We start from the raw sequence: 17,228 nt of genomic DNA, 5'->3' as shown, positions 1-17,228 counted from the left end.
GCCTTGTACGCATGCCACAGCCACAACGCACACAAGCTTACATACAGCCACGCATATATGTGGACACATAAGCACCGGCGGTCAGCTACTCTACACCAATTTTCTTCAACACAATCCACTATGCTCCATCCAATCCATGCCATGCCACTGCACGCCACTTAACTTTGCTCCAATTCACTTTAACTTTATTCTCTGTTTCTGGCTCCCACACTCACTCACCATTTCACTTCACTATTACTTGCTTACGTTTCTTTTCATTTCATTTTAGTGTAGCTTGTGGTGCTGCCTGTCCAGTTCACTCACATGGACACACTTGCGAAGATACTTGCGTTTGTATGCATGTGTTGGCTTGTTGTTTCAGCTCGGACGGGCATTCATTTAAAAATTGTGCGAAAACAAACCACACACACAGACATGTGTATTTGTATGTAAACGCTCATGTGACAGCAACGGCCACACTCAGGCAGCAAAAAATAATAATAATAATACAAAAATAAACTTAAAGAAAAGGTAAATAAATAAAGTACCCATATACACGCACATATGTACACATATATGTAAAAAGTTGTTGACAAAGTCATCTGCCACAAATGCCGCAGCTCCTCTCTTAGACTCCACATATATTCATCTGTGTATATCATGCTGTGGCTTTATCTGTTAATTCACTATTGTGCTTGGCATGTAGCATACTTAATGGCGCATATGCGTGTAAGACGCATTTATGTGTGCGTTGGCTTGTTGCACGTTATCGTGCTGCTTGCTTTCATAAAGGCTTACATTTTTTACAATATTTTCCTTGCGCAATTGCATTGTTTGTGCAATGGCCTTGCGCAATTATTTGCTTTCGTTGTTGTAGTAAATATATTTTGCCCGATTGATGAAGATTGTCTTTTTAAAATATTATTTCCACTGCTTAAGATTAAATATTGAATTTTCTTGTGCGTATGAAGTGCATGCTTTCTTCTGTTTTCTCTGGCAAGCAGAAAATTAATGGAGTTAAGTTATTGGGATTTATTTGATTATCTCTTAAGTGAAAAGTATGAGAGTGATTGCATAACTTAATTATCTGAAACAGCTAGCACGGATTTGTATAATTTTTGTTATTATTGGGGATTAGTGCGCATAAGCGCTTAAAAATATAAACAATGATAATAAATCAAGTATCTTTTAATAAATGAAACATCAAAAATTATATTTTATATTTTCAAAGTGAAACCAAATACAATATGCCTAATAGTTATTAACAGCTTACCATTTTAAATTATGTTTAGCATAGCTTTAGGCGCACTTATTTTATAAGAATTTGAGTCTTTGCTAATCTTAAATTTTGGTTTGCAGGCGCATTTCTTTAATATGCGCATGTGCCTTTACTAATCTTAATACATATTCGAAAAAATGTTTGTCATACAAGAACTTGAGTTTGAGCATTCAGTTAGTATGACAGCTATGTACTATAGCGGTCCGATCTGAACAATTTCTTTGAAGTTTAAACTGTTGCTTTGAGTAAAAATCTATGCTTAGTTTCGTGAAGCTATCTTCTCAAATAAAAGAGTTTTTCATGCAAGAACTAGGGCTTAATCATTCAGCTTGTATGACATGTACATATATGCTTTAGTGAAGCAAAGAAAAAAACGTGTGTAGAATTTTAGAGCAATACCTTAAAACTTTAAGGACTAGGTCGCGTATGTATAAACGGATTTAACTAAATTGGCTCTACTAGTAACGCATTTTTTTTACATAAACGAACCCTTTACGGTCGGATTTTGTTGGACTTTGCCTTTTTCGGAATCTAATGATTTCGTTTGCAGCTGTACTTAAGAAGCTAGGAATGCCGTCCCAAAGTTCTTATACCGAGTTGATGATTAATGCTCTGAAAGAGTAGCAGTGCAAGTCGAGTAGAATACCCTTCCACTGTCGGTTATGATAGTCGCTTCCCGAAGTCGAACCTTCCCTGTGTTTGTTGATGTGCGTTTTTTGCTACACAGAGGTGGGTGCGTATCTTGGCTGCAACAAGAAAGCGGTCCAACTCAATGCTAGGATCTCGAAGCGTACACACGTCTTAAACATTGGAGACTTGTTTTCCATCTAACACAACATGATCGATTCGATGGGAGGCCTTTCGATCCGGAGACAGCCAGGTAGCTTGATGCATTTTCCTATACTGGAATCTAGTACTACAGATAACCAAATTTGGGGTCCTGGCGAAGTCGATTAGCCCCAACCCATTTGGGAATGTATCATCATGGAGGCTGAATTTACCAACCGTTGTGCCAAAGATATCTTCTTTACCTTAAGCGCTCATAGAAGACATCTTTGGTGGTGGGCAAATCAGCGATATGTTGAGGAACTTCGCTTTGAAGTGGATTGTGGCTAGATGTTCATTCACCGGGGTGTATGCCATGACTCGGTGATATAGTCTCTCTCCCACCATGAATCCCACACCGAATTTGCCCACCTGTATATGGACACTATGGTAAATGCCACAAACACCTACGCGTCTCGGTACTTGTTCCATCCATCGCACTGATTGCATGGTGGTGATGTCGGCCTGCACTCTTACGAGGACATCAACCAGCTGGGCAGCAGAACCATCCCAGTTAAGGGACCAAACATTCCAGGTGCATGCTTTTAATCGTAGTGCCTAAAGTGTTTGCAGTGGTCTTCATCTAAAAGGGTTTTCTCATTCGAGGCTGATGTGTGCTTTTCATTAGAGGTGTTTTTTTTACGTGGCGAGTGCCAACTCCAGCGTCCAACCCAGTGGAGGGATGTTACGCATTCTCATTTTAGCTCGCCTTCAAACGGATGTTTTTTGGCTACCCATCGGATACTTGGTCTAACACCGAAAGTCGTGCGCTGCTTGAGCGATATGTAAAAGAATCGTTTCTGGTTACTCCTAAGTGAATGGCACACAGAGAACGTTCCTCACTTGCATAGACTTCTACAGAAAGATCCATTTTTGTTGAATTTAAACAACACTCATATTTTTTTAGAACCGAAAATTATTACTATGAATGATTCTATTTTAACGTCTGTGACTGTAAGTAGCCACATAAAAATCAGTAGCGGCCTTCGAAAGTTCAGCATTGGAGCAAAACTGACAAAGGAACACTTAATGGTAACTTATGTGTAGAAGTCTCTTAAGAATCTGTAGATTCAAGTCGCGGTTACAGCATGATTTAACTATATATTATATTATATGTTTTCATCTTATGTTCCTTAAATTAGAAACCCTTATTCTTGTCTGGCATCCTTTGATGACTTTTGTCGCAAGTTTTCAGATTTTTCGCATTTGCACATTTTTACATTTTCACCTTTTCCGCCATATGTATCTGCTTCTTCTTCTTCCTCCACTACAATTTTAAATATATTGACTAACTCTTCCTTTTCCCTTTTTTCTTGCATCTTCGCTTTTTGTATTGAATTTTTGTGCAGTTACCACGTCGACACTATAACTCAATTCATGATATACGACAGTGACGACACACATACACACACACCTACGGACATACGCATCCATATGGCATGCTGCGTGGTGGGGTTGCGCTTCCATTTCTCTGCGCCTCTGCGCTCAGGCATACTTATTTGCCGGTTTTTATTTTTGCTTTACAACAAAACTCATCTAGCATAGTGTTTTTTAGCTAAGGAAAACATCCCCCAACGCCTGAGTTGTGTCACGTGTTGTTATTGTTATTGTTGATAATCTATGGTGTTAAGCAAGTGTGTTTGTGCAGCCGCATACAGTTGTTGTTGGAAAATTGTTGCGTTTCGCCTGATGTAAACACAAATTCGCCGGAAAACTCATTGGTTTCGTCGCAAATCATGCAAGAGTGTGGCGGTAAACAGCTTTTCTCTTCTCTGTGTGTGCTTCTCTTTAAGCGTGCTCTTAGCTGGTGCATATGAAGGGCGCACAATTTCCATTGAAGAGTAGATTTTCTCCTCCAATTGGAAACGTTGACTACAAATGAAGTGCGTTCTGCGGATATTGCTGTTTGTGTGTGGGTTTGCTGCGTGTGTGAGGGCGTTCGCAGGAGAAGTAGGTATAAATCAATCAAATTCTGATGTACGGATATTAAAGCTGAAATTTTCGCATAGTTAAAGTTTTGCGTTGAAAATTGTGTAGAAAACTGTTGTGCTTAACAAAGCAAAGCGATTTTAATGATACTTTCTTGCAGTAAAAAGTTTAAACGAAAATATCATAAATTATAAAGTTTATGCTTGCGCGCATATTGCCATATGTTGGCTAAAAAATATTTCATAAGCTTTAAAGTATTTGTAAAAAGAAGAATTTGTTTAAAGAAGACTACATACACACATAAGTTTGCTTGAATGTTATACAAAGTTCATTCAATTTAACATTACAAAAAAAAAAACATATTATATACTTATACTATGTATATAAATCTGCATACATATGGTCTGTACAAATTGCTGAAATAGCCTACTTTTTTGAACTTTTGGTTCAAAAAATACTTATTGCACATAAAAAAATTTCAAATCAGGTAGAAATTCAAAAAATTTTCTTATTTGTAACATAAAAATTTAAAAATATAAAAAGAAGTTAAGGTGTCTCAAGATCCAAAATATCTTAACACCTGACCCGGAACCCGCAGCCAAATCTGGTGAATACGGTGATTGTTTGATAATAAAAATTGCATTTTTGGCCTTAAATTTGGTCACAATCGTGCCTCGATTCAGTGCTAATGATGATAATGTTAATTGTTTTTCTACAATTCCGGCCGTTTTCGACAGATGTTCTTACGCAAACGCCTTAATGCAGCGAAATAGAACACCTCATTGACCGTCTGTTCCTCCGGAACACATTTATGATGCACCAAACCACGAATATTCTAACAGAGTGAGCTTTCCATTCTATAAGCGCCGCAGAGGCTGACTTAGAAAGAAGACATCCGACGCCATTCTCCCTTCTTTCAGAAAATATATATATATAAACCACGAATATCGACATCGACAAAAACAATGAGCGTCATCTTGATTTTTGAGCGACTTTGGCGTGGTTTATTTGATTCCGGCTCGTTATAATGCTCTCCATGAATGTGGGGTCAAAATACGCAAGATCAAGCATGTCCAAAGAGGCCTGTTATGGTATTCGTTTTGAAAAAAATAGTTTTAACGGGACGAATCGAGTAAGAACGCGTCTCATACCCAAAATATCAATATCATCTAGCTATGTCAAGCTCTCTTGTCCCTCGGAAGTATGTATGTAAGAAATAGTAAAATGACAATCTCGAACTTTGAATTCACTTTCGTGATGGCACTACTGCATCCCATAGCTTCAAAATACAAGATTTTAAGCTCATTTCAGTATCTATTTAAACAGATTGGAAGGAAAGGTTTGAATTTACTGTACTTCTCTTTAGTCATGTTTAAGTAAATGAATATAATAGTAATTTTAAGAAGCGAAGCTCTTTAAATAGTCAGTTAAAGCTTCTAATATGAACTAATGTTTCACCAAGCATCTTACATTTTTGGCTTGCTCAAAGATTCCCAGTAAAATTTTAGTTCATTCTCACTTAAGTTGCCTCCAAGAGCGTCAGAGATGTTAGAAAAATCGTTAAACAAAATTGAAACTTGATCTGCGGGACGATTTAAGTCGCCTCCGAGAGCGCTAGAGATGTTAGAAGAAATTCAATATTAGTAAAAATACACTCACAAGTGTAAAATCAATATTTTTGTAAATCTAAAATTTTTGTAGAATAATTCCTTCAAAACTTGTCTTCAAAAAGTCACACTATGAATATCGCCAATATTGTAGTTAATACATTTTACGAATTGAATGTCTTATATACTTTTTTACCAATTTCATCTTTTAATCGTTGAATAAAGTGAAACTAGACCTGTGAGAGGATTAAACTAATAATATTTCTAAGTTTAGGTGCGTAATTCATTGCCACAACATTCTATTAACATGCTGGACCAATATACTACTATGAACATAAAATAGTAAGACTTTGTTCCTAATCTTCAAATATTTAATTTATTCTTCAAAACCTATGTCGTCCCTTACAAAGTAATCTCCCTTGACCACAAAATACTCAAGAAGAACCAATGCAGTATGTGACGGCTCAGTATCATGGTGGCCTTTTTTACGAATAGCTTCCTGCAAACGTCGCATAGTAATCAAATAGTATTCCTTGTCGGAAGGGCACATATTGAGTCATTTTGGAATAAATCATGCTTTCACCTTTCTTAGACCAAAATGATCTTTCAAAAAGGTTTTTACTGATCCTTCCGATATTCTAACGATGCCAGTAAGATATCTAACTGTTAATAGTCGCTTCTCAAGCACCAATTCTTTTTTTTAATAATGTGTTGATTATGGGCGTCCTGGACGTTAATCTCAAAACTAATTCATTTGAATTTTACACTAAAATTTTGAGGTTATGTAAAAAATTAGTAAACAGAAAAGTTTGTAGATCTTTTATTACCAACAACATTGCTTTCAAATTCTTTCTATAGATCTTTAGTTTAAATGCTAAGCGGAGCTTCAGACCCAAAATAAAGTAAACGAACCACGAATTTTGAAGTAATTTTTTATTGTTAGCATTGTTTTGGAGTAGAAAAAATTACCCACCACCTTCAAAATTCAGCACCTAATATATGTACTACAAACTTTTTCAAATACGTTCGAAAATAAGCCCTAGACCCAAATTGCCTACTGTTTTCATTAAAACTGTTATGATATCCCCAAAATTGTTTCAACCTACATTGTGGCACAATTGCCTGCTTGCTGTTGGAACCAACGAAGTTTAGTGAAATTTAAGCAAATTTTAAACCCACAATCCAAAGCATTGACCTTCCAGCACAACAGCTAAAGCCAGCCAAAGTCGATCCATATTCCGGCAATAATTTGTGTGTAAGAATATGCCAAGTAGTGCGAAAACAATGTATGTACGCGCAGACAAACATACAAAGTCGATAAATTCAAAACATTTTCTAAACAGCTACGAAATGCAGAGTGAATATTATATAGAAAAAAATGAATAAATAATAAAGGCAACAAAAAGCGGCGACGCTACGAAAATGCGAAAAGCATTTTTGCACGAAAAACGTTGAAAATTAAAAGCAAACAACACCAACACACCAAAGCAGCGCAATGGAAAAACAGCAACAAATACAAATGGGAGGCAGGAAAATCGCTGCAACAACAACGGCAACAGCGCGCGCAAGGAATATGTGGCAAACGGCAAAAGCAAAAGCAAAAACATGCACTCATCACACGAAAACAAAACAAAAGCAAATAAACTAAAAAGAAGCGCAAAGAAAACAAATACAATTACAACAAAAGCAAAGCGTGCACATTTTCCACTTCAAACACAGGCGGCCGTCAATCCAGCAATGACTACAGCAACAGCAACAGCAGCCGAGCGCTGTGCGCGCACAAACAGCAATAATGCCAACCCGCTCGCGCAAAAATCCAACAAGCACGACAACAACAAAACAACATGCTGCCGCCGCACACCGCGCGCACACCTTGCTGTGCCGTTAGTTTTGCCGCATGGCACACTTGTGTGCGTGCGTGTGTGTCGCCTTGCAACTGGAAACGCAAGGCAATGTGGCCAGCACCCAACAGCCCCGCACGCTAGTCATCTCACTCCCGCTCAGGCACCGCAAGCGCGCTGGCCGCACACAGGCGTTAGTACTCTTGCGCTCTTCAATGCACACCCACATGTTTGAGTTGCTTTTGTTGTGCCGTGCCACGGCAGCATGTTGTTATTGTTGGCGCGCGCATTGATGTTGGTGTTGCATGGCGTTGCCGAGTTTTAGGGGTTCACAACACAAGCGCGCTTGCGAGTAATTGTATTTTCCGTTTTGGCCTGCCGCAACAGCACAACACAACATACAACAACCAACGAGCATGAAATGTACACACCCGAACCAGCGAGCGAACGTGCACACGAAACCTCCCGGCCTATACAAATGCGTATGTGTGTGTGTGTAGCAGCCAACATTCGTCCGCAACAGTTCGGCGCAATTCGTTCGACACTCGCCGCGTACTCGTTGCTTTACAAAGCGCCTCTCATTCGTTCGTTGGCCCAGCAATTTTTAGCTGTTCGATGCAATGCCGCTCGGCGCTACTCGTTTGTTCGCTGCGAGCATGTTCGCGTATATAAGCGGCAACGAACCGCAACATAGTCGTCACACACGCAACATGCTCGATTTGTTGTAAATTCGCAAGTTCGTACGCGAACTGCATTCGTTCGTTGCTTGGCGAGCGCCTACTGTGCGCTGGAATTTTCTTGGCCCACAAACAAACACAGCCAAGCCGTAATATAGTGCCTGTGTTGTAACTGTGTGTGTGTGTGTGTGTTGTTGTTGGAGTCGAGACGCGCGCGGCCTATGCAATGTGGGTTGGTCGACGGCATTTATATGGCATTCGGCCGGTCGGCTCATTAGTCGGCTGGTTCGTTGAATTTGCCGTTTGGACCATAGGTGACTTCGTTGACTCAGCTTCATACACGTAGACACACACACACGGCCATAAGTATGAAGCGTTTGCATGTAGCGCATAGCTGAGTAGTCGTATGTACCGTTATAAGCGCGCGCACACACACACGCAAACCAACATTTTTTAGGCATACAAATTCAAGTGTAGGGTACTCGTTGCTGTCGTGGCACTTTCGTGCGCTACTTGAATTTTGAAAATTTGTTTGCTTCGCTTCATGTCCGTCTAACCACTCGTTCACCCACACAAACACACACATATACGCATACACAAATATGTGTGTGTTTGTTTATCAAAGGCATATGTATGTATGTATGTATGTGTGCAGTCAATGCTCGTTCGCTTGTTCGTTGGCTCGTTGGCAGCGCTCGTTCGATATTCTGATTGAATTTTCCAACTTGATACGAGTGGTTGGTTTTCCTGCTTGCCGTTAGCCGTCCTTTTTCAGTACGCTATTGAGTTTTGTGTAGTTAAGTCAGAAAATATTTCGTATAGTTCTCGTCTCTCGTGTGACATTCTCAAAGTTCTCAGAAAACAAATATCAAAAATAAAGCAAGCAAGCAAAGCAAAATATATTCAACAATAGAATAAAACAAAACAAACCCAAATAAAAAAAATAATTATCAATACAAAATAAATATATTTAAATATTTGCAAATTTTAGCAAATTTATTTGTATTTGTAAGATCAAAATAAAAATATTTAACTAAAAATTCGGAAATAAAAAATATTTAACCGAAAACAAAATCCAAGTTGAAGAGCAAACAATAACCAGAAAAAAAGCTTATACGCGCTTTTCAAGTGAGAAAAATATAATAATATTTGAAAGATAAAAATTGTGCAAATCTTATCATCGGATAACAGCGTAACGTATTAAGTTTTGCAATACAGTGTTCAACACGAAAATATACAACACACAACAACAAAATACACACACAGGCACATAAAGCAAATACTTGTGAGCGAAATTCGACTTGAAACGTGTTTCAATTCAAAATTTTCTAACGGTCAACTTTAAGTTTTGATAACTTCGAAACTTTTTGAAACACTTTGTAGTGGTTTCTGCGTGTTTATGTTTCAATATTATTTTCTTATAAAATATGTCAGGGTTTTATGTGAAATTTGCCAGTGGTTTTGAATATTGTGTTAGCTGCAAATTTAACAGGCGCTTGAGCTCAGCTGAGCACGCATGCAAGTGGTTGAAAATTAAGCATCATTTTAGTTGCTGAAGTTACAATTTTATTTTAATAAATATATATATAATATAAAAAAATATTTAAATATTAAAAAAAATGTAAATTAAAATTTCAGAATTTTTCGGAATTATTTTAGTTGAAAAATATATATATTTTTTTATTTAAGTAATAAATAAATTATGAAAAATAATAAAGCTAAATTTGATTACAATTTTTTATTTAAATTATGTCATTTTTACCATTTTCTTATATCTATATATACATAAATACGCATATATTAATTGTCTTGAAATTTTCCCAACTATATTTGAAAAGGAAACTTGTAAAAGCATTGTAACAGCTTAAAGTTCAAAGCAACAAAACGCAGTTACTTTAAAGCTTTAACTTATTTTTCCTCAATAGCAGTTAAAGATTGGGTATTTGATACCCTTAAAAAACTTAAAAAATAAAATAAAATAATTTGTATACAAAATCTTCAATATCTATAAAATAAATGCTTTTGAAGTGTAAACTGCCAAGCAGAATATTAAATTCGAAAAAAAACAGTACTAAAATAATTATTAAAAAAAACAACAGAAAAAATCGTGGAAACAAAAAATATATTACATTCTCAAAAATGTAAAACATAAAAATATTCGTATACACGCACTGCAAACTTTTTAATGATGAAAATTTTAAATAACTAATTTTTTTTAAATAAAATTATATTTTTTTTTAACGAAATTAATAACTGAATAATAGTTTATTTTTCAGTTCAATAATAAAACATAAGCTTTTAAATACATTTTGCATAAAACAAAAATTATTAAAACAATAAAAAAAGAAATTATTCTTATATTTAAAATTTAATTTTTTAACAAAACATTTATTTCTGTATTAAATAAAATATTTTGTTTATACATTTTTGCCTAAAATAGATCGGAAGAAAAATATTTTTTAATAAAAAAAATGAACAAATATAATAAAGTATTTAATTTTTTTTTTTAACAATAAAATAATATTTTTCATAAAAACAAATATTTTAGGCCTAAATGTATTTAAATGAAAATTTCACATATGAGAATATTACAATTTTTTTTTATTATAATTGTATTTTAATAAAATTTTTTTTAATAAAAAATATTTCTCAAATGTGAAATTTCATATCTTTTTTTTAAAAAGAAAAATTTTAAAATAAGTTTATGTTAAACAATTTAAAAAAATAGTTCAAATGATAAGTATTACTTTTATAAATCATTTCCTATACAATTTTTGTTTTTCTAAATACTAGTCTGAAGAAATTTTTAAATGAAGAAAATATTTATTTTAATATTCTAGCATCTCAAAACTTTTTTTAGGTAATGAGAGCATTTTTTTTGTAGAAAACTAATAAAAATGTAGAAAACTAAAAAATAAATTTTTTTTTTTAATTTTTCACTTTACAAAAAAAAATATTTAAAGTGGACTTCAAGTACTTCAAGATTTAAAAAAACTTGTATAGACTTGTGTTGTTGTTTTTCGCAACTCTGATAAATATTTCTTAATGAAAAAATATATATTTAAAAATTCCAAAATTTTTTATCTAATCTAAAAGACTATTAAAATAAAAAAATTTTAATATTAATTTTTTCCTTAAAAATTTTTTTACTTTACAAAAAAATTTAAAATGAGATGTGTTACACAAAGATATTAAAAAATATTTTTGTATAAATTTTTGTTGTTGTTTTTTGCAACTCTGATAAATATTCCTTCGTAATCAAATTTCGAAATATATATTTATATAAATTCCTGTTGCTTTGATATTGTTTTTTGTATGTTTGTATTTAAAACAAAAATTTATATTTTTAGTTGCGCATAAATTTTTTTTACTTAATTCGTTTACCGTTATGTAAAATTAAATTTATTCAGCTACTTAATTTAGTATCCTAGTTAACCAATTGCTTAAATTTTCTTAGAAACAAAGGACTTTCTTTTTTTTGGTTTTTTTTTTGGCAGCGAAAATGAAAACTTCTTTTTGCTTTGAGGAATTTCACAAATTTAAACTATCTTCCAAGTGCCTGAAAAATTTAAAAATTCTGTTTGAAAAGTGATGCTTTCGTAGAGGGTTATAGAATACAAACCTTCTACAATACCTTCTCCAAAACTTTTTAGGGAAAATTTGAGTGTAACAAATGAAAAAAAACAATGAAAAATTTAATCTGTTCGAATCTGTTAAAAATCGGTTTAGCTATAGCCTACCTTCAAACCCAAAACTTTTCTAAAATATTTTGAAAATCATTACAATTCTGCACATCAAAGCAATCACTCGAAAATCTGTCCAGCATAACTGCCAATCTTAAAGATACAATTTGCTGCAGTTGCTTACGCAAAATGAGCGAAATTAAATTTCGCAACTCAACATTTTTGGCATTTAAAGCCGTACAAGCTCAATATTATTTGCACATGATTGGCTGCGCCGCACTGACCACACCGCCACAGGCAGCGTCACCGCCACCACTTACTTGGCAATTTTCGGACGTTAATTTGCATAGTTTGCTTTGGTTTCTCGCCTTCGAACAAAGGCACGAATTATTTCTTAGTGTTTTATAATGCAAACAATTTGAATTTGAATTTATTTATCATTAATTCGCAAATGCCTCAGCATGGCTGGCTGTCTGCTAGTTTGCGGCCAACAAAGGCTAACAACGCTTAGTAAATATATACAAACATATATATTTGTACATATATTACATTGTTTTGTATATATATAATATATTCGTATATAAATGTGTAAGCCTATAAAAATACACACATGCCTTGTCTCAGTTCACAAATGCTGGAGTGTTTTATGCCTTGCCAACCGCTTCTAGCCGTTCGATTTGCCTCAATCGATTGGAAAAACGTTTACACAGGTGCCACATGATTTAGAATTGTGTAAACGGTTTCACCGTGTATATATACACACTTTTGCACACTTTTCCATATTTTTCCTGAACATTTTCCGCACTTCGCTCCAAAATCATTTCATTTTGCTTGCATTACTTGCCGCTGTTTTACCTATAAAATTTTTCCAAGTTTTCTTTTTTATTGTTTTGTTTTTTTCAAAAGTGTGTTAGCCAATTGCAGTTTGAGTATGTGCGTGCATTTGTGTGTTCAATATTGGTTTTCCGCGCATAATTATTTTGTGGTTTTATAGACGAAAATTTATTGTTTCGCATTTTTCATGCCTTTGCTTTGGCTGTTTCCACATGACTCGCTTGAAATCTTGTGGAAAATTTCAAGGTAGCACCTATATTTTTTATATTAGACGTGATGCTCTTCTAATAAATTTTTTTTTGAGGGTTGGCTTATTATGCCACTTTCAGGAAATCCACGTACAGGAAATTAGATAAACACTAAGGGAAGTGCTTAGCTTAATAAAAAAATGTATTGTAAAAATATTTCGCATTAAAAAAATAGCATAAATCAGGGTTCTATTCAAAGAAAATTAATGAGCACTAAGAAAGTTTGTAAAATTACAAATTTGCACTCAGACGGAAATTTTTTTCGATGGGAAAATTTAGCGATTACAAACTTCAGCATAATCGGTATAAAACTCTCCACTTGTTTACTAACATTTTGCAATTGAGAAAACAACACTAAGACTAAATTCATAGTTTTCCAAAAAGGGTTAAATTTTTTCTACTCATGTGTGAATATTAGTGTGAAAACAGTTTGGGTTTTATGTTATACATATCGTCACCTAAAACGCAATATAACATCACTTTTCATAAGTATACAGGCGAAGAAAACCGATATAATAACAAGTAAGGAAGGGCTAAGTTCGGGTGTCACCGAAAATTTTATACTCTCGCATGGTAAAGTGATAATCGAGATTTCATAATACGTCATTTACATGTTTTTCAAATACCGTATTTTTGTAAAGTTTTATTCCGCTATCATCATTGGTTCCTAATGTTTATACTCGTATTATACAAAGAAGGCATCAGATGGAATTCAAAATAGCTTTATATTGGAAGAAGGCGTGGTTGTGAACCGATTTCAGCCATATTTCGTATATGTCATCAGGGTGTTAAGAAAACATTATATACCGAATTTCATTGAAATCGGTCTAGTAGCTCCTGCGATATGGTTCTTGGTCCATAAGTGGGCGGCGCCACGCCCATTTTCAATTTTTAAAAAAAGCCTGGGTGCAGCTTCCTTCTGCCAAAAATGGCACTTAACCTTCTTACCACCCTACCAAGTTTCATCATGATATCTCAATTTTTACTCAAGTTACAGCTTGCACGGACGGACGGGCGGACGGACGGACGGACAGACGGACGGACGGGCAGACAGACATCCGGATTTCGACTCTACTCGTCAACCTGATCACTTTGGTATATATAACCCTATATCTGACTCTTTTAGTTTTAGGACTTACAAACAACCGTTATGTGAACAAAACTATAATACTCTCCTTAGCAACTTTGTTGCGAGAGTATAAAAACCACCCATATTAAAACAAAATTTGAATTTTGGTTATAAAATGGTTATGACAAACGGTTATATATTGGTTATATCTGATAGAGGAGGCTTAAAGTTTGATAAATTTGATACATACATAATATGTAACAAAATGTTGTGAATCTTAAGCAACCAAAACTCAATTTCGATTCTTTGGTGATAGGTTATTTTGCATTTTAGGTGACGATATACATAATGAATTCACAATTTTAAAAATGTATATAATAAAATCAACAATAATCCAGCTCGCGCACAAAACTCAAAAATACTCAATATCTAATTTTGCCACATTATTTGTTTCATATGTAAAAATCCAAATTTCTAAATTTCAAAATTTCAAAATTTTTGAGATTAAAAAAAAGATAAAAATTTCAATAAAGGCTTATTTTAGATTAAACACTAACACAATTATTAAATTAAAACATTATTAATAAATAAACATGATATAAAAAGATTTTATAAAAAATATATATATAAAAGCGCTTTAGTTATGGAAACCCATATTTATTTTTTATAAATTCTGGAATAAATGTTTTTGTATTAATTTTTTTCAAATTTTCAGTCTAAAATATCTTTAAGTATTCTGTAATTTTTTTTTTTATTTTCTTATAATTAATGATCTGAATAAATGTACTTAATTTTCGAACTCTAAAATTATGAAATAAATATGTATTTATATCTCTTTTATTTAATTTCACTATTAAATTTGCAAAAAAAAAAAATTGTTATAATTAATGATCTGAAAAAATATATTAATTTTTTCGAACGCTGAAATTGTGAAATATACGAATAATTTTTAATTATCCAAGAATTCATGCTTTTTAAACGAAAAAAAAAATTTAATTAGAAAAACTTAAAAAAAAAATTAGAAATTAAAAAAAAAATTAGGAAAATATAGTTTATAATAGTTTTATTACTTAAAAGCGTGTTTCCCAAAACTACGAGCAAATCGTTGTGTAATAAAAAAAGTTTTCCTATAAAAAATATTATTAAAAATATTTTTATTTCACTTTTTATAATTTAAAAAAAAAATTTATTTTTGATAGGGTTATTAACACAAATTTCCAGAAAATTGACATCAAAAATGTTTGAAAAAATGTTCTTAAAATTTTCAAAAAAACGTGTTTCTTTTTTCCGAAAAATTTTGAATTGACACATTTTTCGAAAATAACACAATAACACACACTGAAACACAAAATCCAAAATCTCCATATTATGTAATGTAATTCGTAAATATTTTCTTTATTCTTCCAACCCAAAAGGCATTTCAATTGATCAAAAGTGAAACCGAATTCACCAAATTTGTATAAAACATACAAAAAATATATTTAAAAACCGAAAACCGTGGCAGCAGCGAACTGCGTTTATAAAATAAAATAAATATATTTCAAAATAAAATTTAGATACCACAATTTGTGTGTGTGAAAAATCTGCAAAGGCAACAGTGGTAAAATATTAAAAAAAAAAAAATTGTTAAAAAAATCCTAACAAAAAAGTCATGAACTAAAATAACAGTAAACTTCTTAAGTGCACACCTCATACAAGTAAAACGAAATCAAATATAGACACTGAAACAATTACAACAACTACAAACAATAGCACAAATTCATAATCAAACTAAAGAGTAAGTTAAAACCAAAATTTCAACAAAAAAATATACTTTGCTAAACCGAGCTGAGTTTTTCATTAAACAAAAGTAAACTTAAATTGACAAGTGCAAACATTACTTGATGCAACAAAATACCAAAAAAATAGTTACAAATGTGCAACAACTAAATCAAAACATTTTTTAATAAAATATTAAAAATTGATTTCGAAGGAAAAATTTATTATACTTAAAAAAAGTTGAAAAATTCGTGCAAAAAAAGTGTGGCCATTTTCTCCTGCAACAGAAATCAAATAAAGTAATCAATAAAGCAGCAGAAGGAACATTTTCCACACAGCGCCGAAACACATAATACACAAAAGTTAGCAAAAAAAAAAACCAAAAATAAAATAAACAGTAACAATATAACAAAAACTAGCCAAATAAATCAGCAAAAAAAGAAAAAGTGTTGAAAAAATTGTGCAAAATAAAAGCGTTATATATTAAAGCAACAATAAGTGGGCGCAAATTAAACAAATTCCATACAAAAACAACGATAACAACGCGTTGTTTGTAAAAGAAATCCAGCAAAGTACACTTACGCCAAATACAAATAAACAACAACAAAGAGCAAGAGCAAAAAATCGCTCATCAACAACAGTGTTAGTGCAGAAAAAAGCGTTCCATATGGTTCATATTATTGAATTGGTCGGCCAGCCGAAGGTTGAGTTTGCTCAACAAGTTACTGTGAGTATACAGAAGAAATTATGTAAAACTAGAAAAAAATAATTAAAAAAAAACAGAAAAAGTTCTAATTGAATTAAGCAAATAAATAGAAATTTTGAGAAGAATAATTGGAAAGGCAGGTATAATAAAAAAGGAAGAAGAAAGTAGAAATTTCGCAAGAAAAATGTATGGTTGATTAATTTAAATCTATGTACATATGAATGTAGAAACAAAGTTGACTATAGAAAAAATAACAAAAAAAAAGTATTTAAAATTGTATTCAAAAATAGTATTTTATTTTTTTCTAGTCCTTGTAACGATTTATCTGTGAATATGGAAATCACGGTACATTCGTCAATGAAAAAAAATTAAAAAATGTATATATTAATAAAAACAAATAAAAGAATAATATATTTAAAATTTTAATTACTTTTCTAGTCTTGAACGTTTTGTCTGTGAATATAGGAACAGAGTTGTTTATGAAAAACAATTAAAAAAAATATTTTTTTCTAGTCCTTGCAACATTTTTTTCTGTAAATTTTTGTTTGTGAATGTAGAAACAAGATTGCCTATGAAAAAAGTTAAAAAAAAAATATTTCAATTAAAAATTTAATTAAAAAAAATTTTTAATATTTAAAATTTTATTTAAAAAAAATTATTAACTTTTTTCTAGTCCTTGGAATTTGTTTTGTTTGTTAATATAGAAACAGAGTTGTCTTTAGAAAAAAATTATTTATTAAAAACAAATTATTCAAAAATATTTCAAAAAAGTATATTTTAAATTTTGTTCTAG

The 17,228-nt window shown here is 32.6% G+C and overlaps 1 protein-coding gene across 4 annotated transcripts in view; it reads left to right on the top strand.

Annotated features, from left to right (window-relative positions):
• Positions 1-17,228, top strand: part of LOC120776614 (CUGBP Elav-like family member 4) — a 975,983-nt gene that overhangs the window by 561,961 nt on the left and 396,794 nt on the right. Inside the window, exon 1 of one of the 4 annotated variants that reach the window (XM_040107405.1) lies at positions 15,554-16,456. The exons of the other annotated variants lie outside the window; for them this stretch is intronic. Within the exon in view, the coding sequence (XP_039963339.1) occupies positions 16,397-16,456 (60 nt within the window). The 5' untranslated portion in view covers positions 15,554-16,396. Of the gene's footprint in view, positions 1-15,553; positions 16,457-17,228 lie in introns of those variants that run through there. 4 annotated transcript variants of the gene reach the window in all.

Source organism: Bactrocera tryoni, chromosome 5 (genome assembly GCF_016617805.1).
Source record: "Bactrocera tryoni isolate S06 chromosome 5, CSIRO_BtryS06_freeze2, whole genome shotgun sequence".
NCBI lineage: Eukaryota > Metazoa > Arthropoda > Insecta > Diptera > Tephritidae > Bactrocera > Bactrocera tryoni.
The sequence above is the reverse complement of the archived record's forward strand: the minus strand, read 5'-3'. Positions and strand labels throughout refer to the sequence as shown.